The sequence below is a fragment of the Elgaria multicarinata genome, chromosome 8 (assembly GCF_023053635.1).
Source record: "Elgaria multicarinata webbii isolate HBS135686 ecotype San Diego chromosome 8, rElgMul1.1.pri, whole genome shotgun sequence".
Classification (NCBI taxonomy): domain Eukaryota; kingdom Metazoa; phylum Chordata; class Lepidosauria; order Squamata; family Anguidae; genus Elgaria; species Elgaria multicarinata.
The window spans coordinates 1,047,773-1,067,497 of NC_086178.1; the positions used below are offsets into that span (position 1 = coordinate 1,047,773).

Below are 19,725 nucleotides of genomic sequence, written 5' to 3' on the forward strand. Positions count from 1 at the left end.
CAGTGGCGTAGTGTGTGTGGGGGGGGGCTTCAGGGGCGGTTGCCCTGGGTGCAAAATTCTTAGGGGCGCAAAAATTTCAAAAAAAGAAAGAAAAGAAAGTAGTAATAATAAATAAAAAAATAAAATCTGTGTAGATCCAAGTGTGTAGATGGGGCAAATAAACGTTGCCATGTAAACATTTTCAATGTAGATTTCAACACTGTTATTGAAAAATTTGCACATATTAAAACCAGGCGATTTTAAATAAATGTAAGTACTGGTGTTGGTGGAAAATTCTGAGAGTTCCTTGGACTGCAAGAAGATCAAACCAGTCCATACTCCAGGAAATAAAGCCAGACTGCTCACTGGAGGGAATGGTATTAAAGGCAAAACTGAAGTACTTTGGCCACATAATGAGAAGATAGGATACCCTGGAGAAGAGGCTGATGCTAGGGAAAGTGGAAGGCAAAAGGAAGAGGGGCCGACCAAGGGCAAGACGGATGGGTGATATTCTGGAGGTGACGGACTCGACCTTGGGGGAGCTGGGGGTGGCAACGGCCGACAGAAAGCTCTGGCGTGGGCTGGTCCATGAAGTCACGAAGAGTAGGAAATAACTGAACGAATAAACAACAAACAAAGTACCAGTATACTAGTATTAAATTAATTTTACTTTAAATAGATCAGTATTTTCTTAAAATATAATTCATGTGCTTGTGTGGGGGGGTAAGGGGTTCAATACTGGACTGGTGGAAGGGACTCAGGGAGTGCTAAAGGTCCACGCATTAGGGGTGCAATACTTGCCTTGCCCCGGGCACCGGCAACCCACGCTACGCTGCTGCTCCCGGGAAGCATGTCTCACGGGAACATTGGGAGAATTGCTGAGCTGGATTCCTGATTACAATGAAAGGTCACAAGCTTACCATTTATCCACTTATGCAAAACATAGAGGATGCTAATCCAGGTTGCACACTGGGATGTTTGCCGAACGTTGGGTGTTGCGCCATCTGACTATAAAGTGAATTGCAGGGCAAGATAGAAAGCGAAGATACCGGGGTTTTCCCCGACACGCCCCTCTCCCGGCCTCTGTTTTGGCCTCAGCAGTGTGCAACACTAATTACACAGCAGTCTGCAAGATTCTAAGAGTGCTGTTTCTAAGATCGTGTCTGAATTCCGGCAGAAGCCTAAAATGTACCGCAAGAGGTGACAAAGGGTGAGTTCACGCAAGCTCATTGCTGAAATCCCTTTGGATGGTAAGAGAGCCTGGGACCTGTACTGTGAGAAGAAGCCAGGCGCTCTTCCGCTGGGTCATGGCCCCTCCCTCACTTGATGGCTGGAACAGCAGGCCACGACTAAAAGGTGTAGGTGTGCTCCCTCGAGGACGATGTTTAACCCCCACTTGGCTTTTAGAATGGGCGAAATCATAGAATCATAGAATAGCAGAGTTGGAAGGGGCCTACAAGGCCATCGAGTCCAACCCCCTGCTCAATGCAGGAATTCACCCTAAAGCATCCCTGACAGATGCTTGTCCAGCTGCCTCTTGAAGGCCTCTAGGGTGGGAGAGCCCACAGCCTCCCTAGGTCACTGATTCCATTGTCGTACTGCTCTAACAGTCAGTTCCATTGTCGTACTGCTCTAACAGTCAGAGGACACATCTCTTTAATTTGGCCTTTTAAATTCTCTGGTTTCAATGATATCGTGGTTTGGGGCACAATCCTATCGTGAGGATCATGAGCCTCTTCCTCAATCTGACACCCTTCTTCCCTGAGACCCAAGACAGCAGAGGGACTGTCACTCGGGCATTGGGACACTGTTATTAGGTTCCTGAAAGTCTTGTCCAGCAACCTGCCTTAGCTTCCTCAGGTTGGCAACCTTGGCTTCAAGGGAATTAAGTCCTTCCTCAAGAACCATGAACTCATTACACCAAGCACACAGCCAGGGCTTCTGTCCAACTGGCTGATAGTTATATATGTGGCACTCGTCGGTGCAATACACCAGATAGCCCCCACCCGGTGTGGATTGTTGTTCAACCGTGGTTTATCATGTTGTCTGAGGAGAACGTGTTCTCTGCAGGTGGGTTATCCCGTTGTCAAAACGCAGCACTTGTTCCGCAGGGCGGGTTGCCGCGTTCTCGGAATGCAGAGGGCTTCCCACAGGGTTGCTCGTTAGCCTCGCAAACTGCAATGTACATTGATGGTGCTATATAAATAATAATAACAACAACAACCATCACTAGCGCATGATAAATGCCTCATGTAGAAAGTTCCCAAGAGTGATCTCTAGTAGCCACGCCCCTGCATTTAAACAAGAGCCACAGACAGAAGAGTTTTCTAGAAGCAACGTCTTTCTGGACTGGAAAGCTTCCTTGTCCCACTTCATTAATGGAACGATAAACGCATTGGACTCGAGGGCCTTATAGGCAGGGCCGGTGCCAGGCTATTTTGCACCCTAGGCAGGTGAGCTGCTTTCACCCACCCACCCCCACCCCCACCCCAGTGTACCTGGGCACGGGGCGCCATCTCGCCCGCCCAGCTGAAGCAAAGCCAGGATGCTGGGGGGCGGGGGGGGGGGCTTCAGAATGGCGCACCCAGCCGGAAGCCGCTCTGGGAGAGTGACTTCTGGGCGCGCCATTCCAAAGCCGCTCACCCGCCCTCCTACCCCAGCGTTCTGGCTTCACTTTGGCGCCCACCCAGCCGAAGCGAAGTCAGGTAAAGGAGTGGGGGGGGTGGCGGGCGTGGCTTTGCTTCGGCTGGGTGGGCGCCCAGCTGAAGTGAAGCTAGGATGCTGGGGTGGGCGGGCGGCTTCAGAACGGCGCACCCGGAAGCCGGCCTCTCAGAGCCGCTGTGGGAGAGCGGCTTCCGGGTGCGGCGTTCAGCATCCCCTCTTACCTTGGCGCTCTAGGCGGCCGCCTGAGTGGCCTCTATGGTAGTGCCGGCCCTGCTTATATGCCCCTTCCAACTCTACTATTCTATGATTCAGATTTCACCTGTTATGCCAAATCCCAGTCTGTTTGCACCTTGTACTGAGCTACCCATAATCTTATCCTGGTCAAGGAACTATATCTGTTCTCTGCTGATCTTTATTAAGACTGAAAAAGCTTAAAGTTAATTACTGGAAATACTGCAATAAAAGCCTTCCTGAAACTTGACCCACATTATCTGGAAATCAGTTTTTGACACTCAGAAGCATTGCTGAACGTGATCAAAAGCCCATTTCTAGCACTATTTCCCAGTATGACACATTGTCACCAGTGGTGTTTGATTTCCTGGAACACATTGGGTGGAATCTAGCAGGAGAAGCCCTTTCAAGGAAGAGCCCGTGAGGTCGGATTCTTTGGAAAGTGTTGGTGGGCTGAGTTGCTGTAGGAGGTCATCTGAAAGCTCCATCCGACAGGCGTTTTATTGCACGCTCGTTCCTAAGCACTCACGGAGTTTGCTCAGGTCCCTCCCATGACGTTGTCTGCCTCCCGCCCCTTCTGGCCTTCCTTTTGCAACAACCCCCCCCCTGGTTAAGTCCGAAGTATTTTAAAACACGGAATCCCTGCTCTCTCTCAGGAAAAGCAGCGGCATTAGAGCAGCGGACTCCATGGGCCTTGTGCTCCTTGTGTACTTCCTCTTTTGAACCACCAATCTGTGGATTGGTGGTTCCCGAGTCCAGGAATTGGGTAAGCGGCCTGTTCTGGATGAGGTGGCACTCCCTCTGAAGGAGCAGGTACGTAGCTTGGGAGTACTCCTAGACCCATCGTTATCACTGGATGCCCAGGTGGACTCTGTGGCACAGAGTACTTGGGGTCAGCTTCGGCTGATCCACCAGCTACCGCCTTTCCTGGACAGGGACAACCTAGCCACAGTGGTGCATGCACTGGTAACTTCCCGAGTAGACCACTGCAATGCACTCCATGTGGGGCTGCCCTTGAAGACGACGCGGAAGTTGCAGCTAGTGCAAAATGCAGCAGCTAGACTGCTGGTGGGTACATCTCACAGAGACCACATAACACCGGTCTTAAAGGAACTGCACTGGCTGCCTATACGCTTCCGGTCGGAATTCAAGGTGTTGGTAATGACATTTCAAGCCCTAAACGGCTTGGGACCCTTAGATCTGTTGGAAGAGCCCTTCTACGCATCCCACCAATGCAACATATACGTTATGATGGGACAAGGGAGAGGGCTTTCTCTGTGGCGGCACCCCGACTGTGGAATGCCCTCCCCCTGGACGCTCAATTGGTGCCAACACTGATTTCATTTCGACACCAAGTAAAAACATGGCTTTTTAACAAAGACTTTGATGGTTAAACTCACTGGCACATTGTTTTAACTGCTTTTACTGCTTTTAAATTATATATATATTTAACTTGGTTCATGGTTTCATTTGTTTTTAACTGTGCATATTTATTGTTTTATACTGCATGCTTTTATCTGTATGCCACTCTGAGATCTTAATGATATAGGGCGGGATATTAATAGGGCAGAGAAGTGAAGGTAAGGAGCGTGTTAACCCCCCCGTGCGATGGAGCCTTGAGTGAGCATTTAAAGCGCAGAAGACGGAGGTGTCGCCTGTTTGTAACCAGCCACTCCTAGCATGAAAGGAGCTGCCTTAGGCTGAGTCAGACCAATAAATCTACTTCTCACCAAGCGGTGCTTGGATTTTGCAGCAGCAGGTCTCAGCATGCTGGCTTGAATGCAATTCTAGATGGAAAAATTCCCGGCATGCAGAAAGCTAGTGTGTCTGGGAGATGGCTCATCTCAATCCCTTCTCCCCAATGTCTATTTTTCTATGTGCATTTGGACTTTTTTTTATTTCCCATGAGAAGAATCATAGAATCATAGAAAAGCAGAGTTGGAAGGGGCCCACAAGGCCATCGAGTCCAACCCCCTGCTCAATGCAGGAATCCACCCTAAAGCATACGTTACAGATGGTTCTCCAGCTGCCTCTTGAAGGCCTCTAGTGTGGGAGAGCCCACAACCTCCCTAGGTCACTGATTCCATTGTCGTACTGCTCTAACAGTCAGGAAGTGTTTCCTGATGTCCAGCTGGAATCTGACTTCCTTTAACTTGAGCCTGTTATTCCGTGTCCTGCACTCTGGGAGGATCGAGAAGAGATCCTGGCCCTCCACTGTGTGACAACGTTTCAAGTGTTTGAAGAGTGCTCTCATGTCTCCTCAGTGGACATGGATTCATCTAGTCTGGCAACGTGCTTCCCGTAATGGTCTGGAAGGCAACTGCCCTCCCCAGCAACTGATATCCAGAGCCTCTTATTCGCTTCTTAAAACTCTGGTGAAGGAAAAAATAAAATTGCCTCTATTATTTGGCTTTTCTTTTCTTTTTACTTCCTGCCTGTGAGAGGCTGGGATTCCACCACCACCCCCGCAGTCTGTTTCAGCCATACTTCTATGGTAGGGTTTCCAAGAGTGACCATAAGGAAAGGAGGGCAGGGCTCCTGTATCTTTAACAGTTGTATAGAAGAGGGAATTTCAGCAGGTGTCATTGGTATGCATGCAGCACCTAGTGAAATTCCTTCTTCATCACAGCAGTTGAAGCTGCAGGAGCCCTGCCCTCTTTTGTATATGGACACTCTAGCTTAGCTCCTGCAGCTTTAACTTGTTGTGATGAAGAGGGAGTTTCACCAGGTGCTGAATGCATACCAATGACACCTGCTGGAATTCCCTCTTCTATGCAACTGTTAAAGATAACAGGAGCCCTGTCCTCCTTTTCCATGAGGTCACCCTAGTGTTACACCATAATTCTCTACTGCTTCTTTCCATGGGGAATTGCTCCAGAGGAAGAGGAGAAGGAGGACCCCTTTTACGGCACAACCCTACGTGTTTTTAAGAGCATGTACATTTCTGAAGTTCTGTTCAGGCTGCAATCTTATACACATTTACCTGAGAGTAAGTCCCATTGAACTCAGTGTAACTTACTTCTGAGTAGATCTGCATAGGCTTGCACTGCTATTGGGTGGCAGCCTGAGAAACCACAGTAGCTGAAGGTTGCGGACTCTGAGCTCCTGCCTTCTGGGCAGGGACACGTTCTCCCCCGCTTTGAACCAGGAGGGCTCCTGCGGCAACTTCACCGATTAGAAGCTGCCGCACAGCAGGAGCTTCACAGCTCAAGGCCTTGCCCAGGTAACAACTTGCACATTCAGCCGGGCTTGAATCCTGCGCTCACTTAGGGCCATTGGGCGCTGCCTGCCTCCTACTGAGTCAGACCTTGGTCCGCCTAAGCCTGCACCGCTGACATTGAGGAGCAGCCGTGGTTTTCCAGGGCTTCAGGCGGGAGCTTTTCTCGTCCTACCTGGAGACGCCGGGATCGAACCTGGGGCCTTCTGCATGTCGAGCAGGGGCTCAGCCATGGAGCCACCAGCACCCCGCTCACAAAGGCAGCATCTCCCACCTGAAGCAGCTGTCTGGCTCTGCCAATCGGTAGTGCTGGCGCTGGGTTCAGTCCGCAGCGTCTCTCCACTGAAAACGCCAGGGCACAGCAGTGGGCAGGATGGGAGGCCTGGTCTCCGAGGCCGCGTCCTACCTGGCTTCCGTTCCAGCATCCACACAGATCAGGCGACTCACAGGGATGGGTGCCGTTTGTCAAATCCACACCTCACCGGCTTTCTCATCCTGGACATACCCAATATTCAAAAGGTTTCCCTTTCCCAATCCTGCGTTCCGCCCTCAAGGGATGGGCAAATGATACCTGTCCTGCAACAGCTGCCTTTCCTGTGCCCGGTGCCCGCCTGGCACTCGCCTAAGGTAAATGGAGCCTCGCCTCACGAGGGAGATCAAGTCACGAGGTGCCGGATGGGATTAGCAGCAGCAAGAGGTTTGCTGCCTGTTTTCACCCACAGCTAGGGCTCAAAAACGCAAGGAGCGGAGGGGAGGCAGCTCTCTCTGGGGCACAGCGAGGGAGGCAGCCGTGGAAGAAGCGTGGAAAGGAGCCTGCCCTTATCTGATGGCATCTTTAATTTACTGGGCAGAAGGGGAGGGGAGGGGAGCCTCTGGCCCTTGTGCAGAGTGCCTGAAGGGCTGCCAATCAAATATTGTCTCCATTTCTGGTGAAAGGGCTCCAGGGAGAATGTGGTCAGATTGGACCGTTGTCAAAGTAGCCCTTCAGTGATCTCACTGCCTGAGAGCAAAATGTTCAATGGAAGAAGAGGAGATCAGATATTTGCAGAAAGCACCGCTGGGAGCTGACTCAGTAGTGGCTTTGGAAAGGGAAGATCTCTGGGAAACTTAAGAAGGAGCTTCTGCTTCTTCTCATGCCAAGTAGAGATGTCTCACAGTCACCCAGAGAATGTCACATCCAGAAAGCTTGGGCAGCCTCTATTGCCGGATGGTCTGCAATGGAGCCGGCCAAATCCATTGGAGGCTGCCAAACCTAGTGACCAGCATTTCTTCCAGCTCTTGTGCTCATTCTAGAATCATAGAATAGCAGAGTTGGAAGGGGCCTACAAGGCCATCGACTCCAACCCCCTGCTCAGTGCAGGAATCCACCCTAAAGCATGCATGACAGAGGGTTGTCCAGCTGCCTCTTGAAGGCCTCTAGAGAAATATTTATTTATTATTTACACTACATACAATATTTATATACCACTCCATATCTAAAATAGATTCTGGAGCAGTGAACATCAGAATAAAACAGTAAAATGATTTAAAAAAAAAAATTACAATGACATAGTAACATTGTTCAATTTAAAGCAATTGAACAATAAAAAACGGTGGCTGGTCAGCTGAGGAATGCTTCCTGGGAAAGAGCTGTTTTCAGAAGGTGCCAGAGAAACAGCACAGTGTTGGCTGGCTCCTGCCTGACCACTAGGGGCAGGGAGTGCCGAAGAGAAGGGGGGCCACCACGCTGAAGGCTCTTTTCTTGGTGGACTCCAGCTGGGCCAGAGATCCAAGTGGAACCACCAGGAGAAGATTAAATTTTGGAGATGGAGACCAAAATGATAAGTGTGTCTCTACCAGTCACAGCGCCCCTTTCTATCAGTTTTTTTGGTGTGACGATGTCTTGCAGGTGAAAGTGTGTCTCACCACGTCTTGCATTTCAGGCAGGGATTGAAACAGGGAGCTGGATATCAAACAGAAATCAGCAGTGACTCATTCTGTATCATAGTATCCCTATGATGAAAGTTCTGCCTGTAGTAAACCCGAGAGAAAACCCGGAATCTTTGATGGCCCAGCTGGTAAATGAGCGAAGAACTGCAGCTGCTGCTCACCTAGGGTGACCCTATGGAAAGGAGGACAGGGCTCCTGTATCTTTAACAGTTGCGTAGAAAAGGGAATTTCAGCAGGTGTCATTGGTATATATGGAGAACCTGGTGGAATTCCCTCCTCATCACAACAGTTAAAGCTGCAGGAGCTATACTAGAGTGACCAGATTTAAAAGAGGGCAGGGCACCTGCAGCTTTAACTGTGGTGATGAAGAGGGCATTTCACCAGGTTCTCCATACATACAAATGACACCTGCTGAAATTCCCCTTTCAATGCAACTGTTAAAGATACAAGAGCCCTGTCCTCCTTTTCATAGGGTCACCCTATGCTCACCTAGACGGACCTAGGAAAAGACGAAGTGTCTTGAAGCTGCATCAGGCCAAAGGTCTCTCTAGCCCAGCCTTCTGGTCCTAGCTCAGCTACCCTTCCCAAACGCCGTCCACTGCATTAGGCTGGAGCCCTGCCAGCAAGAGCGATAATGATTTGTAATGGGCTCATCAAAGTCACTTTTACTGACAGATGGCTGATGAAGAGTTGTCCAAGAAGCAGCCCAAAAGTCACACCAGGCAAAGCTCGCAATGGCCAAACAGGGGTGAGGCAAAGGCCATGGCAGGATCAGCCTGAGGTTCAAAGAAGGTCCGGTTCCCAAGGCAGAAGACACACAGACATGGGAAGGACATCAAGACCTTGCATTCAGGTTCAGCAGAACCCTGCAGGTGGGCGGTGGGTGGAGGAATCTTGCTGGCTTATATCCAGGTGCTAGGCTGGACACGCCCAATTGCCAGCTGTAACTTTCTAGTGATGCTGGCTATAGAAGGGAGTCTTTCATGGAGCAGAATCCCTTGCTTCTAACCCGGTGCATCTTTGAAGATGCTGCACCTGCTCTCTGCGCTCCCAGGAGCTGGGTGGTCCGATTCATCCTGGGCAGGGAGCGAGGGAGGGAGGACCCTATGGGGCACCTCCTCCTCAGCCACACGACCTCCATCCTCTTCTAAGGCTACCTGTGGGACATCCTCGGAGAAAGGGGAGCCCTCAAGTATAGGTAAGCCCATTCCTCCTCAGAAGAAGACTCCTCAAGGGGAGTCATGTTCATTCTGTTCCCATGTTGGCCATCCAGCTGCCCCGAGGGCCTTCCCACAAGCAGCACATGAGCGCAAGAGAGGCATCTTAGAGGTGTTCTCCAGCAGCAGGGGTGTCCATAGGGACACTGCCTCTGATACTGGTGGGGGGGGGGGAGAGAGAGAGAGAGAGAGAGATCGACGGCCCCTCCATAAATTTATCCAACCCCCCTTTAAAGCCATCCAAATTGGTGGCCATCACCTCATCTTGTGGTAGTGAGTTCCATAGTTTAACTCGGCGCTGTGTGAAGAAAGGACTTCCTTTGATCTGTCCTCCATCCCCCACCCATCAGCTTCATGGGACGCGCCCACTGGGTTCTAGTGTTACGGGAGAGGGAGGGAAACGTCTCCCTGTTTCCGCGCATCAGGTTCGCCGCACCACGCACCCCTGCCTCGTGCCTCCCCTTACTCACCTGTTTCTGAGCTGGAGAGCCCCACGCACTGTCGCCTGGACCCAGCTGCGTGGTCCCTTGGGGGCGGGTGCCCTCCTTCGGCAGGCTTTCCAACCCTACAATTTCGTTCTGAACGCGCCGTGACCAGGACTTGACGGGCAGCTCTCAGATCAAGGGCTAGGCAGCCAGCCTGATGTGGGGCAGGCGGGGCCCGGGGAGCAGGAACACAAAGAAGGGACTTACATAATCGAGAAAACCCGAGAGGCTCGGTGACGAGAACAGGTTTTCTCAGCTACAGGTTTTACCAAAAAAAAAGGCGTGTGCTCAGCAGGTCTTAAAGGCTGCCAGCGGCACCATGAGGAAGGTTATTCTTGCCCTGGGTTCAGGTCAGTGGCAGCCGCCCTGGCCCTCGTCAGCCTCAAAGAACAGCCCCGGGGTGTGTGACAGCCGCCGCGTTGGATGGGGGGGAAGCTGCCAGCGGATCACCATGCCGTGCTCAGCAAGGGAATGGAGGATGAAATGGTAAGCGGCGCCGTCTGTTTCCCGAAATTGGTAGGCCGGTGGACGGCGCGCCGAAGCAGGCCCCTGGGGAAGGAGAGTCCCTTTAAGTCTGCGGGCGGACCTCTTCTTCTCTCCTCGTGCAATGCGAGGTGTTGGCAGTCGTCTACGGATGGCTACTGGCTTGGATGTCCTTTCCAAAGGGCTAGAGAAGCGCGTGGCGGACACGTCTGGCCATGAGGCACGACAGACCGGAGCTGCAGCAAGCTGGCTGGCTCCTGTTCAGGGTCCCCGCCAGCCCTGCCCCCTCGGAGGAGACCCTCTTCCTCACGCCGGTTTTCGGCCCTCCCCGCTCCTCCCAGCCCTGGGCGTTCCGTGGCCACTGCGCACCCTTCGTCCTCGTGACGCGGCGTTGAGGGTCCCCTCCTTCCTTTGGCTTCTTTCCCTGAGGAATGTTTGTACTTCTGTCAACCGCGGGCTTGAGTCAAGTGCACCGGTCCTTCTTTTCCGGTCCGCGGCTGGTGGCATTTTCTGCAGAATGCTGTTAGTAGAAAGAACAGCTAAACAGATAACGTGATTTGGGGGACAGTTTGCCTCTGAGTAGCAGGTTATCAGGGAATGGCTGTTCCTTGCACGATGTGCTTCGCTTCGCTTCGTGTGAGCCTCCAGAAGCACCCTGTTGAGAGTGCAGGAAGGCAGGAGGGGCCTTGGTCTGAGCCAGGCAGGCAATCTGCAGCCGGAGACATCCGAGGTTGGCCGTGAAGGAGAGTCCCGGGCATCTTCTTCTCTGTATCTGTGCATGCGGGGAGACTTTCCTCCTGCAACTTGAGGGTTTCCACTTCTTTATGTGGGAGCCCCCTATCTCTCCCCCCCCACAGGTGAGCAGTGGGGGAGGGAGGAGAAAACTGATTAATCTTCAGATTAGATTAGATTAGCAGAATTGTCTCCTTCCAAAGCCGATGTTGTAAGATTCCTGGGTGGGTGGAGAGCAGGGGAGTGGGACACAGCCTTCCTTGACGTCCTTGTACTAGAAAATTGTACAGCACCATCTCCATGCCTGTTCTTGACTAGGATGGTTGGTCAAGCCGTGGCTTCTGGGCAGTCCGGCTTAGCGAGATCCATTCCCATCTAGATTCTGCTTGGTTCGGGGGCAAGAGTTGCCCTGCTGGTGGATGATCTGTGCCAGGAGAGAGTCTGGGAGACTGGGTGACTCCCGGCCAGCCATTCTGGACTGCCTGCGTGGGTTGGGAGTGAGCGACACGGCACTGCCGGCCTTCTTCTACTCCTACCTGCCATTCAGAGCCCACCAGGTGGCCCTGGATGGCTGCTCTTCTGCCCCGTGGGGGTTCTTCTGTGGGGGCCCACAGGGCTTTTGCCCATGCTCCTTAACAACATGGAACTGCTGGGCGGGGTGGGCGTGTCCAGGGATTTCATGGCTACCTGATGACATCCAGCTTTGTTTCTCCTTCTCAACTGCACCAGGTGTGGTGAATTACTGGTTGCGCTCAGTCATGGAGTGGGCGAGGAGGAATAAATCAAACTTGAGCCGTACAAGAAGGAGGTACGGCTCAAGTTCTAGTTGGGTAGTTCTGTTGACTTGGATTTAGGGTAAATGTTGGCTCTTGATGGGGTGACGTCTGTTCCCCTTTAAGGAGCAGGCTTGCAATTTGGGAGCAGTTCTGAATGTGAACTTGCACATGTTACACATGAACAACAAACATGGTTCTAAGGGAGCCTTTAGCAGAGGTGTGGTGCATATATAGAAGATGTACGCTCGGAGTAACAAATAAGGTAATTGCTACTTTTAAAATGGAGAAATTAGCTCAAACACGCCTATAAGTCAGATCCATATGCTTGCTTTTGGCAGAATTTGTTCTCAATGCACACATGCCCAAACATTGCAAAGAGACAAATGGCTTGCTTAGCGTCCCCGTCCCATCCCTCTGGCACGCAGGCCAGGGGACTGGCTCCAATGTGCCTGACATAAAGACAGAGAAAGACGAAGATACGGTGTGGAAGGCAGAGTGATGAAAATGGTAAGGCAGGGGACTGGGAGTCTCTGGGAAACCTTGCTGGTGACAACGGCCGGCCGTGGCAATGGAATAGGTAGATTGAGGAGGAAAGGAGAAGAAACCAAGAGTATAAGCAGCTATAATTACCTGGCTTGAGAATAAAAGGAACACAAAGGACTTCACATCTTGGTCAGTAGCACGCAGAACAATGCTGTGGGCACAGGCCAGCCTCCGGTTTCTCAGCCTTTAGCTATGAATTCAAAAACAGAGCAAAAACCTTGAGCTGCTCAGGCACTCTTGAGTTCTATGTTGCCCAGAGAGAGACAAAGGATGGTCTTCCTGACTGTTAGAGCACTACAACAACGGAACCAATGACCTAGGGAGGTCACGGGCTCTCCCACCCTGGAGGCATTCTATGATCCAGCAGTAGTTCTAAGGCAGCTGGGACTTGCAGTGATGATGGGGAGACTGAAGAGAGGCATGGCCATTACTAAGGACCCCAGAGCCACCACGATTTGGTTTACAAATGGAATTTGGAGGTAGAACGCCTTGAAAACGGGTCTCTGTCTTACGAGTTCCCAATAAGATTATAAATGGTTGTGTTCAGGTCAAGACCTTTGAAGCTCTCTCCTTGTCTACCTCCCTTGGACTCAAAGTCATCATAGGAAAGGTGAAGGCTGCCCAGATGCCCTCACAAGACAAACTGCATCCCTGCAGCTCTTTCAGCCTGGTTCTGGACTCAATGCGCTTTTGAGCAGAGGGCAGAGCTCGCTCTCTGAGTGGGAAAGGCAAACGTACCTCTTCAGCCAAATGTGGTAACAAGGTGGTGGTTTGATAGACGTACAGGGGACTCTGGCCCTGGAAATGTGGGAGGGGGCAGGCACCGGAGTGGAGTGGAGTGTTGTGCCAGGAAAGGGTCATGAGAGGGATGGCAGTAGCCAACTGGGCACCGGACGATTCCTAGAGCTGAGACCCTCAAGCCCGAGAGGTGCTCACGCAGAAAGAAGGAAGCGTTCCAGAGCCATGATAAGGTTCAAAACAAAGGACTTGAGTCTCAGAGGCTGGACCCAGGCTGAGTCAAAACAGGGAGAGCAATAGTTTGGCTCTGCGGAATGGAAAGGACCCTCAGGGCGGTTCCTCGCCCCTTCATGGATTGACATCTGGCCGGCTATACAGGGTCATTGCAGCACAGTAGGAGATAATTAGCTACCAGTATTTTTTAAAAAGGAACCATTAAGGTCATCCCAGTGGGATCTGAATTGGCTGATTTGTTTAGGGTGTGTGTAAATTCTACGCATTTACAGCTATACAAAACAAAAAAAAGTTTTCCAATTAAAAAAAACCCACTTATCGGAGAAGAGGGGGCACGAAAGCAGGCGCAACGGTGGCAGAGCCTGGGCCCGTCTATAAAACCCTGAACTGCGCTCCTTCGCATATAGATGCTGCGAAGGAGCATCAATGCGACTGTGTAGTGGCTCGCTCCACTCCATGCAGCAGTACCACCATCATATCCAGCCTTCCTCAACCTGGGGCGCTCCAGATGTGTTGGACTACAACTCCCAGAATGCCCCAGCCAGCTGGCTGGGGCATTCTGGGAGATGCAGTCCAACACATCTGGAGTGCCCCAGGTTGAGGAAGGCTGATATAGACGAAGGCCTGATTTCCCAAACTCATTTGGGCCTTGAGAGATAATTGAGCAGCTTTGCTGAGTATCATTAAAAAGTTTTTTGTTAACAATCAACCACAAAAAACTAAAGTACTGGTCTTCTCTAAGAGTGTCTTTTCATGAGGCATGGACCTCCGAAAATGCAGTAACAACCACCCCGCTAAAAAACACCATCAAAGAGGTGGTGTAATTCAAGAATCACACAATATTTTCACTGTCTAGCTCCTTTTCACTGTCTAGCTCCTTCCTATCTCTTCTCTCTCATCTCACACTATTGCCCCGCTCGTGCTCTTCGCTCCTCTGATGCCAGGTTTCTCGCCTGCCCAAGGGTCTCTACTTCCCTTGCTCGGCTTCATCCATTTTCTTCTGCTGCGCCTTACGCCTGGAACGCTCTTCCAGAGCATTTGAGAACTACAAGTTCAACCGCAGCTTTTAAAGCTCAACTAAAAACTTTTCTTTTTCCTAAAGCTTTTAAAACTTGATTTTGTTCTGACTTTATACTGTTAGTTTTACCCTACCCTGTGCCTGTTTGCATTCTCTTCCCCTCCTTATTGTTTTACTATGTTTTTATTAGAATGTAAGCCTATGCGGCAGAGTCTTGCTATTTACTGTTTTACTCTGTACAGCACCATGTACATTGATGGTGCTATATAAATATAATAATAATAATAATAATAATAATAATAATAATAATAATAATATTGAAGAAAGCTTGCAGTGCCATCTGTTGGCAGCATAAATAAAACGTATGGAACAGGTGCACAAAAGGACCGGGGTGGGGGAAGCACATCTATTGTTCCAATCATAGATCCACAAAGACTCTGATGAAGCCCTGGTAAGGCTGAGGGATTTTTCCTTAATGCAGAGAAGCCCTAAAACAAAGGTCAGATTTCCTTGATCTATGGGGAACAATAGAATTTATTTAACATGGGCATATAGTCCCATGAAGGTGTAAACTGGAGAGTACAGTAAAATATGCCAAGGCTAAAGCCAAACAAAATGTTGACACGATAACCCTTTTTTTTTTTTCCCATGAAAGGTGGGAAATTTCTACCATCATTCTTTTGGGGGGCACCAATATGGTTTTCTTCCGCTAAGAAACTCAATTCTACTTTCTTAGATTAATATTTGGTGTTCCCAGGTGAGTTGCTGGAGCTACCCTTAACCTGGACGCTGGGTAGAATTCCTTAAAATGCTTGGCGTGAATTTATTTTACCCATGTTTGGATAGAATAAGGCCACAGCTAGACCTAAGGTTTATCCTGGGATCATCCAGGGTTCACCCCTGCCTGAGCACTGGATCCCCTGTGTGTCACCTGAACAGGTTTGACCCCTGGATGATCCAGGGATAATCCTTAGGTCTAGCTATGGCCTAAATCTGCTGCTGCTTTGCGCTTGTTCTCAATTGCCTGGCTTCCAAGATATTGCATTCGGACAACCAGGAGGGCAACCAGGATGATCAGGGGTCTAGAAACAAAGCCCTATGAAGAGAGACTGAAAGAACTGGGCATGTTTAGCCTGGAGAAGAGAAGATGGAGGGGAGACATGAGAGCACTCTTCAAATACTTCAAAGGTTGTCACAAAGAGGAGATCATTTAAAATGAGTAGATCATTTAAAAAAGCATGCACACCAGTAAATATTAAAGACTGCTCCAGTACAAACTTTATCCATATAATAACCTTCTCCTGGAAAGAAGTAACTACCTGACCTTGTCAAGACCTATGAAGAGAGACTGAAAGAACAGGGCATGTTTAGACTGAAAGAACTGGGCATGTTTAGCCTGGAGAAGAGAAGATGGAGGGGAGACATGATAGCACTCTTCAAATACTTAAAAGGTTGTCACACAGAGGAGGGCCAGGATCTCTTCTTGATCCTCCCAGAGTGCAGGACACGGAATAACGGGCTCAAGTTACAGGAAGCCAGATTCCAGCTGGACATCAGGAAAAACTTCCTGACTGTTAAAGCAGTATGACAATGGAATCTGTTACTTAGGGAGGTTGTGGGCTCTCCCACCCTAGAGGCCTTCAAGAGGCAGCTGGACAAGCATCTGTCAGGGATGCTTTAGGGTGGATTCCTGCATTGAGCAGGGGGTTGGACTCGATGGCCTTGTAGGCCCCTTCCAACTCTGCTATTCTATGATTCTATGAACACAATAGTGGGGTAATAATCAACTGAACAGTTGTTTATCTAGGGGGTACTCCCCACACGACGTGATAATAATTGTGGTGTGGATTAGGATCAGCGCTGAGTTGACTATGAGCTCCTACTAAGTTGACTCACTCATCCCCCGCCCTCTATCCCCCCTTCAGTCCTCCCACTAGCAGCCTTCCTCAACCTGGGGCGCTCCAGATGTGTTGGACTACAACTCCCAGAATGCCCCAGCCAGCTGGGAGATGCAGTCCAACACATCTGGAGCGCCCCAGGTTGAGGAAGGCTGTGTCTAGTATCTTATCAGCTATTGCTGCCAAAAATCTATGATGCCAGCTGGACTAGAGTGGCAGCCACCACTTTGACCTCTCTTGCCTTGCGACTCTGTGGCTGACAAATTAACCAATGGTGACCAAGGAAATGTCCAACTGTGCCCTCCACCCATCATGATAACCAACAGTGGTTCAAAGTATTGGCAGAAGTCTAAATTCATGTGTTCTTAAAGACAATTCTTTAATGGTAGAGAACAATAAAATTGTGAATTATTTTATTCTTAAAACAAACATTGAAACATTAATAAACTAGTAGCAGTGGAGAGATAAACAAAACAAGACCTTTTGGAGACTTCTTGTCAACTGTCAACAGAAAAACATAACTGTTGTCAGAGAGAGCAGTTAGAGCCAGGGAGCGAGGCTGGGAATTGCATCACGGGACACCCTCATAGAATCTTCAGTTTAAAGAGATATTCTCAGGCTGAGTTTCTTGGACAGTCGATTAAATCTAACACGAAGAGCCAACTCTGTACAGGATTGGTTATTTGTGTTGGTTATTTTGGCCAAATAACCAACTATGGTTAAAAAAAACTCCCACCACACAACTGTCGATTATTTAAACCAGCGTTGGTTATCGTGTTGTTTGAACCCAGTCTTTGTCAGATTCTTCTGAATCTCCTTGGATGAAAGTTGTGCAAAAAGTAACCACAGCAGGTCTGCGGTCTCTGGCTGGGGATCTAAGTCAACCCTTTTTTGAAGGACTAAAAAGTCTTCTTGAAATATGAGGAACAAATCCCACAAATCCTCCTCTTTCCGCACCCTTAAGCAGCATTAAGTTATTGTGATATTATGACTCTGACGAAGCATTTGCGAAACAGGGCGGAAGAAGCCGGAGGGCTTGTAGCTTAGTTATTCCGAACTATTCACTTATCACTCTGATTTTGGGCTTGGTTATCGTTAACAATTTGTTTAGTTTTATTAGCTATTTATGCTCGATTACTGCAAAACAATTTGTTTGGTTTTTGTAAACTAACATTGTATTCTTACGTTTGATATATGATAAGTTTTATAAAATGTTTGTTCACCTATGATAAGTTATATAAAATTTCTGTTTACCACCCCAGTTCATTTGATATCATTTAATATTTTAGCAGTTGTGTGCTGGTAAACATTTTATTTGTACATTCTTAAGTTTTAATTAAAAGGCATCCTTCTATACCAGTCCGGCCGCCTGCCCTCCTCTTACTAGGAGAGGTCTTGGAGGGAGCCCCACCCCACCCCCGGACACCACCCTCTACTTGCCCCTTTTTTTTCTTTTCCATCTGGAGGTGCAAAGGATGATGGGCCCTAGGTAGGGTGACCCTATGAAAAGGAGTACAGGGCTCCTGTACCTTTAACAGTTGCATAGAAAAGGGAATTTCAGCAGGTGTCATTTGTATATATGGAGAACCTGGTGACGTTCCCTCTTCCTCACAACAGTTAAAGCTGCAGGAGCTATACTAGAGTGACCAGATTTAAAAGAGGGCAGGGCTCCTGCAGCTTTAACTATTGTGATGAAGAGGGAATTTCACCAGGTGCGCCATGCATACAAATGACACCTGCTGAAATTCCCTGCTTTATACAACTGTTAAAGAGAATCTCTATAGCTCCCAAGCAGGGCTCCTCCGAGGCAAAGGAGCGGAGGCAGGTGGGACATGGGTTGATTAATTCACCGGGGCCTTCATAGAAATACCGCTGGCTGCGACAAAGAGGGTCAGGAGGGCCTTGCTGGGAGAAGGGGGAGCTTACAAGCATAGCTGTAGAGGGGCTGTTTTTTGTCTCTGGGAAAGTCTGGAAAGTCTGGAAATTTTTTAGATGTTCACATGGGGCAGAACAGATGTGGCCTTAATACAACTCTTCTCCTCCTCCCCCTTGCTCGTCCTCCACGACAAAATCTCCGAAAATGGCCTCCCAGGTGACCTGAGGATGGCCCAAGGGCCAGAGGTCAATGAGTCCAGGCAGCCTGGCCAAAGGCAGGAGCGGAGCCCTGTTTGGGTCGGCAGGGCAGCGGCTGTTGTGGCTGTGGGACAACAGCCACCTCTGGGCAGCCATGATGCCATTTGGGGTTTCCCCGTCCAGGCCAGGGCCTCGTCATTTTGATTGCCTGAGCCAGAGTTCCTGGTCCTTCCGCCACAGGCCACGGCCCACGCGGGAAGCCGGTCCTGCTGGGCAGAGGCCCAGGGTGGCAGCCTGACCCGCAGCCCGCTCACTTGTCCGTAGCTGGCCAGCCGGTCGGTGCGGCCGGGGCATAGCGGGGGCACCGTGGAGCGCAGCGGGGGCCCGGGCCGACCTGGCCCTCGTGCCTGGCAGCGCTGGCTCAGGAGGAAGCTGCTGACCTCTGTGGGCAGCACCTGCTCCGTGGGCCGCCTCTTCAGCGTCACCGGCATCAACAGCGGGGTGGCGCCCTCGTTCCCGGAGCGGGAGCCACACCCGCCCCAGGTGTGCGGGGACCAGGGGGTGTCCGGCGGTGAGGAAGAGGAGGAGGAGGAGGAGGAGGAGCGCGGCGTTTGGGCCTGACGGAGAGGAAGGAAGGGGGAATCCTGGCCTGGTGGTGCTGGGGGAGCTGCCAGGCCGCCTGCTACTGGACAAGCAGGACGAAAGCCAGGCCTGGAGATGGGGGGTGTGGTGGTGGTGGTGGGTCTTCCTTGCCAGGAAGGATACAGACCCCCACCCCCATCTCCATCTCCCCCTCTTTCCTGGCCTCTGGCCCTGCCTGGCCAACCGTTGCCCCCATGTTTTGCCTCTGGGGCACCGGCACCACCCAGAGATGACAGCCGGGGACACAGGAGGAGCCAAAGGCATTTTGGTTCAGGGGGGGAACTAAGTCCCACACATTAATGCTTTTAATAATAATAATAATAATAATAATAATAATAATAATAATAGCAATAATGTCGCTTTAATGATCCCATCTCGAAATGCATTTCCTCTGAAATCAGTCCAGTTGGTTGTGATCTGGAGTCAGCTTTCAAGTAAACGGGCTTCTGAAAAGTATTCGGTTGCGATTCAGTTAATGATTTGTATGTAAAAAGTGCCTTTTCCGTTAATCTGACCTTGAGGGCCCAGCAGTGAGATGGGGGTGGGGGGTGGGGGGGAGAAAGCGATGAAGCATTTATGGAGGGGGGGTCACTCCATCCCTCCCTCCCCCCCGCCCCGTGGGCCCATTCTGGGGCCACCTGTGCGTTGGGGAAGAGTTGTGAGAGGCCTTTAAATTGTTTTTAGCGTCCTTCAGACGTGCATCAACAACACCCACCCTCTGCTCTCAATAACGGCCCTGTCCTGATGGGAAAAGGGCAGTTGATTTGTGTTTGCAGGTCAGCACCAGTGACGTGTTTAGAACGGAGAGTAAACACATTCCCACAATTTGTTTTGAAAAATGGGGAACAGCAACGGTCCACCCGGTG

General features: G+C 50.3%; 1 protein-coding gene across 1 annotated transcript in view; it reads left to right on the plus strand.

Annotated features, from left to right (window-relative positions):
• Positions 1–10,049: 10,049 nt before the first annotated feature.
• The window catches only part of LOC134402336 (probable cation-transporting ATPase 13A5), a 61,839-nt gene continuing 52,163 nt past the window's right edge, over positions 10,050–19,725 (plus strand). Inside the window, exon 1 of the mRNA XM_063131738.1 lies at positions 10,050–10,208. Coding sequence (XP_062987808.1) covers positions 10,146–10,208 — 63 coding nt within the window. The 5' untranslated portion in view covers positions 10,050–10,145. The remainder of the gene's footprint in view (positions 10,209–19,725) is intronic.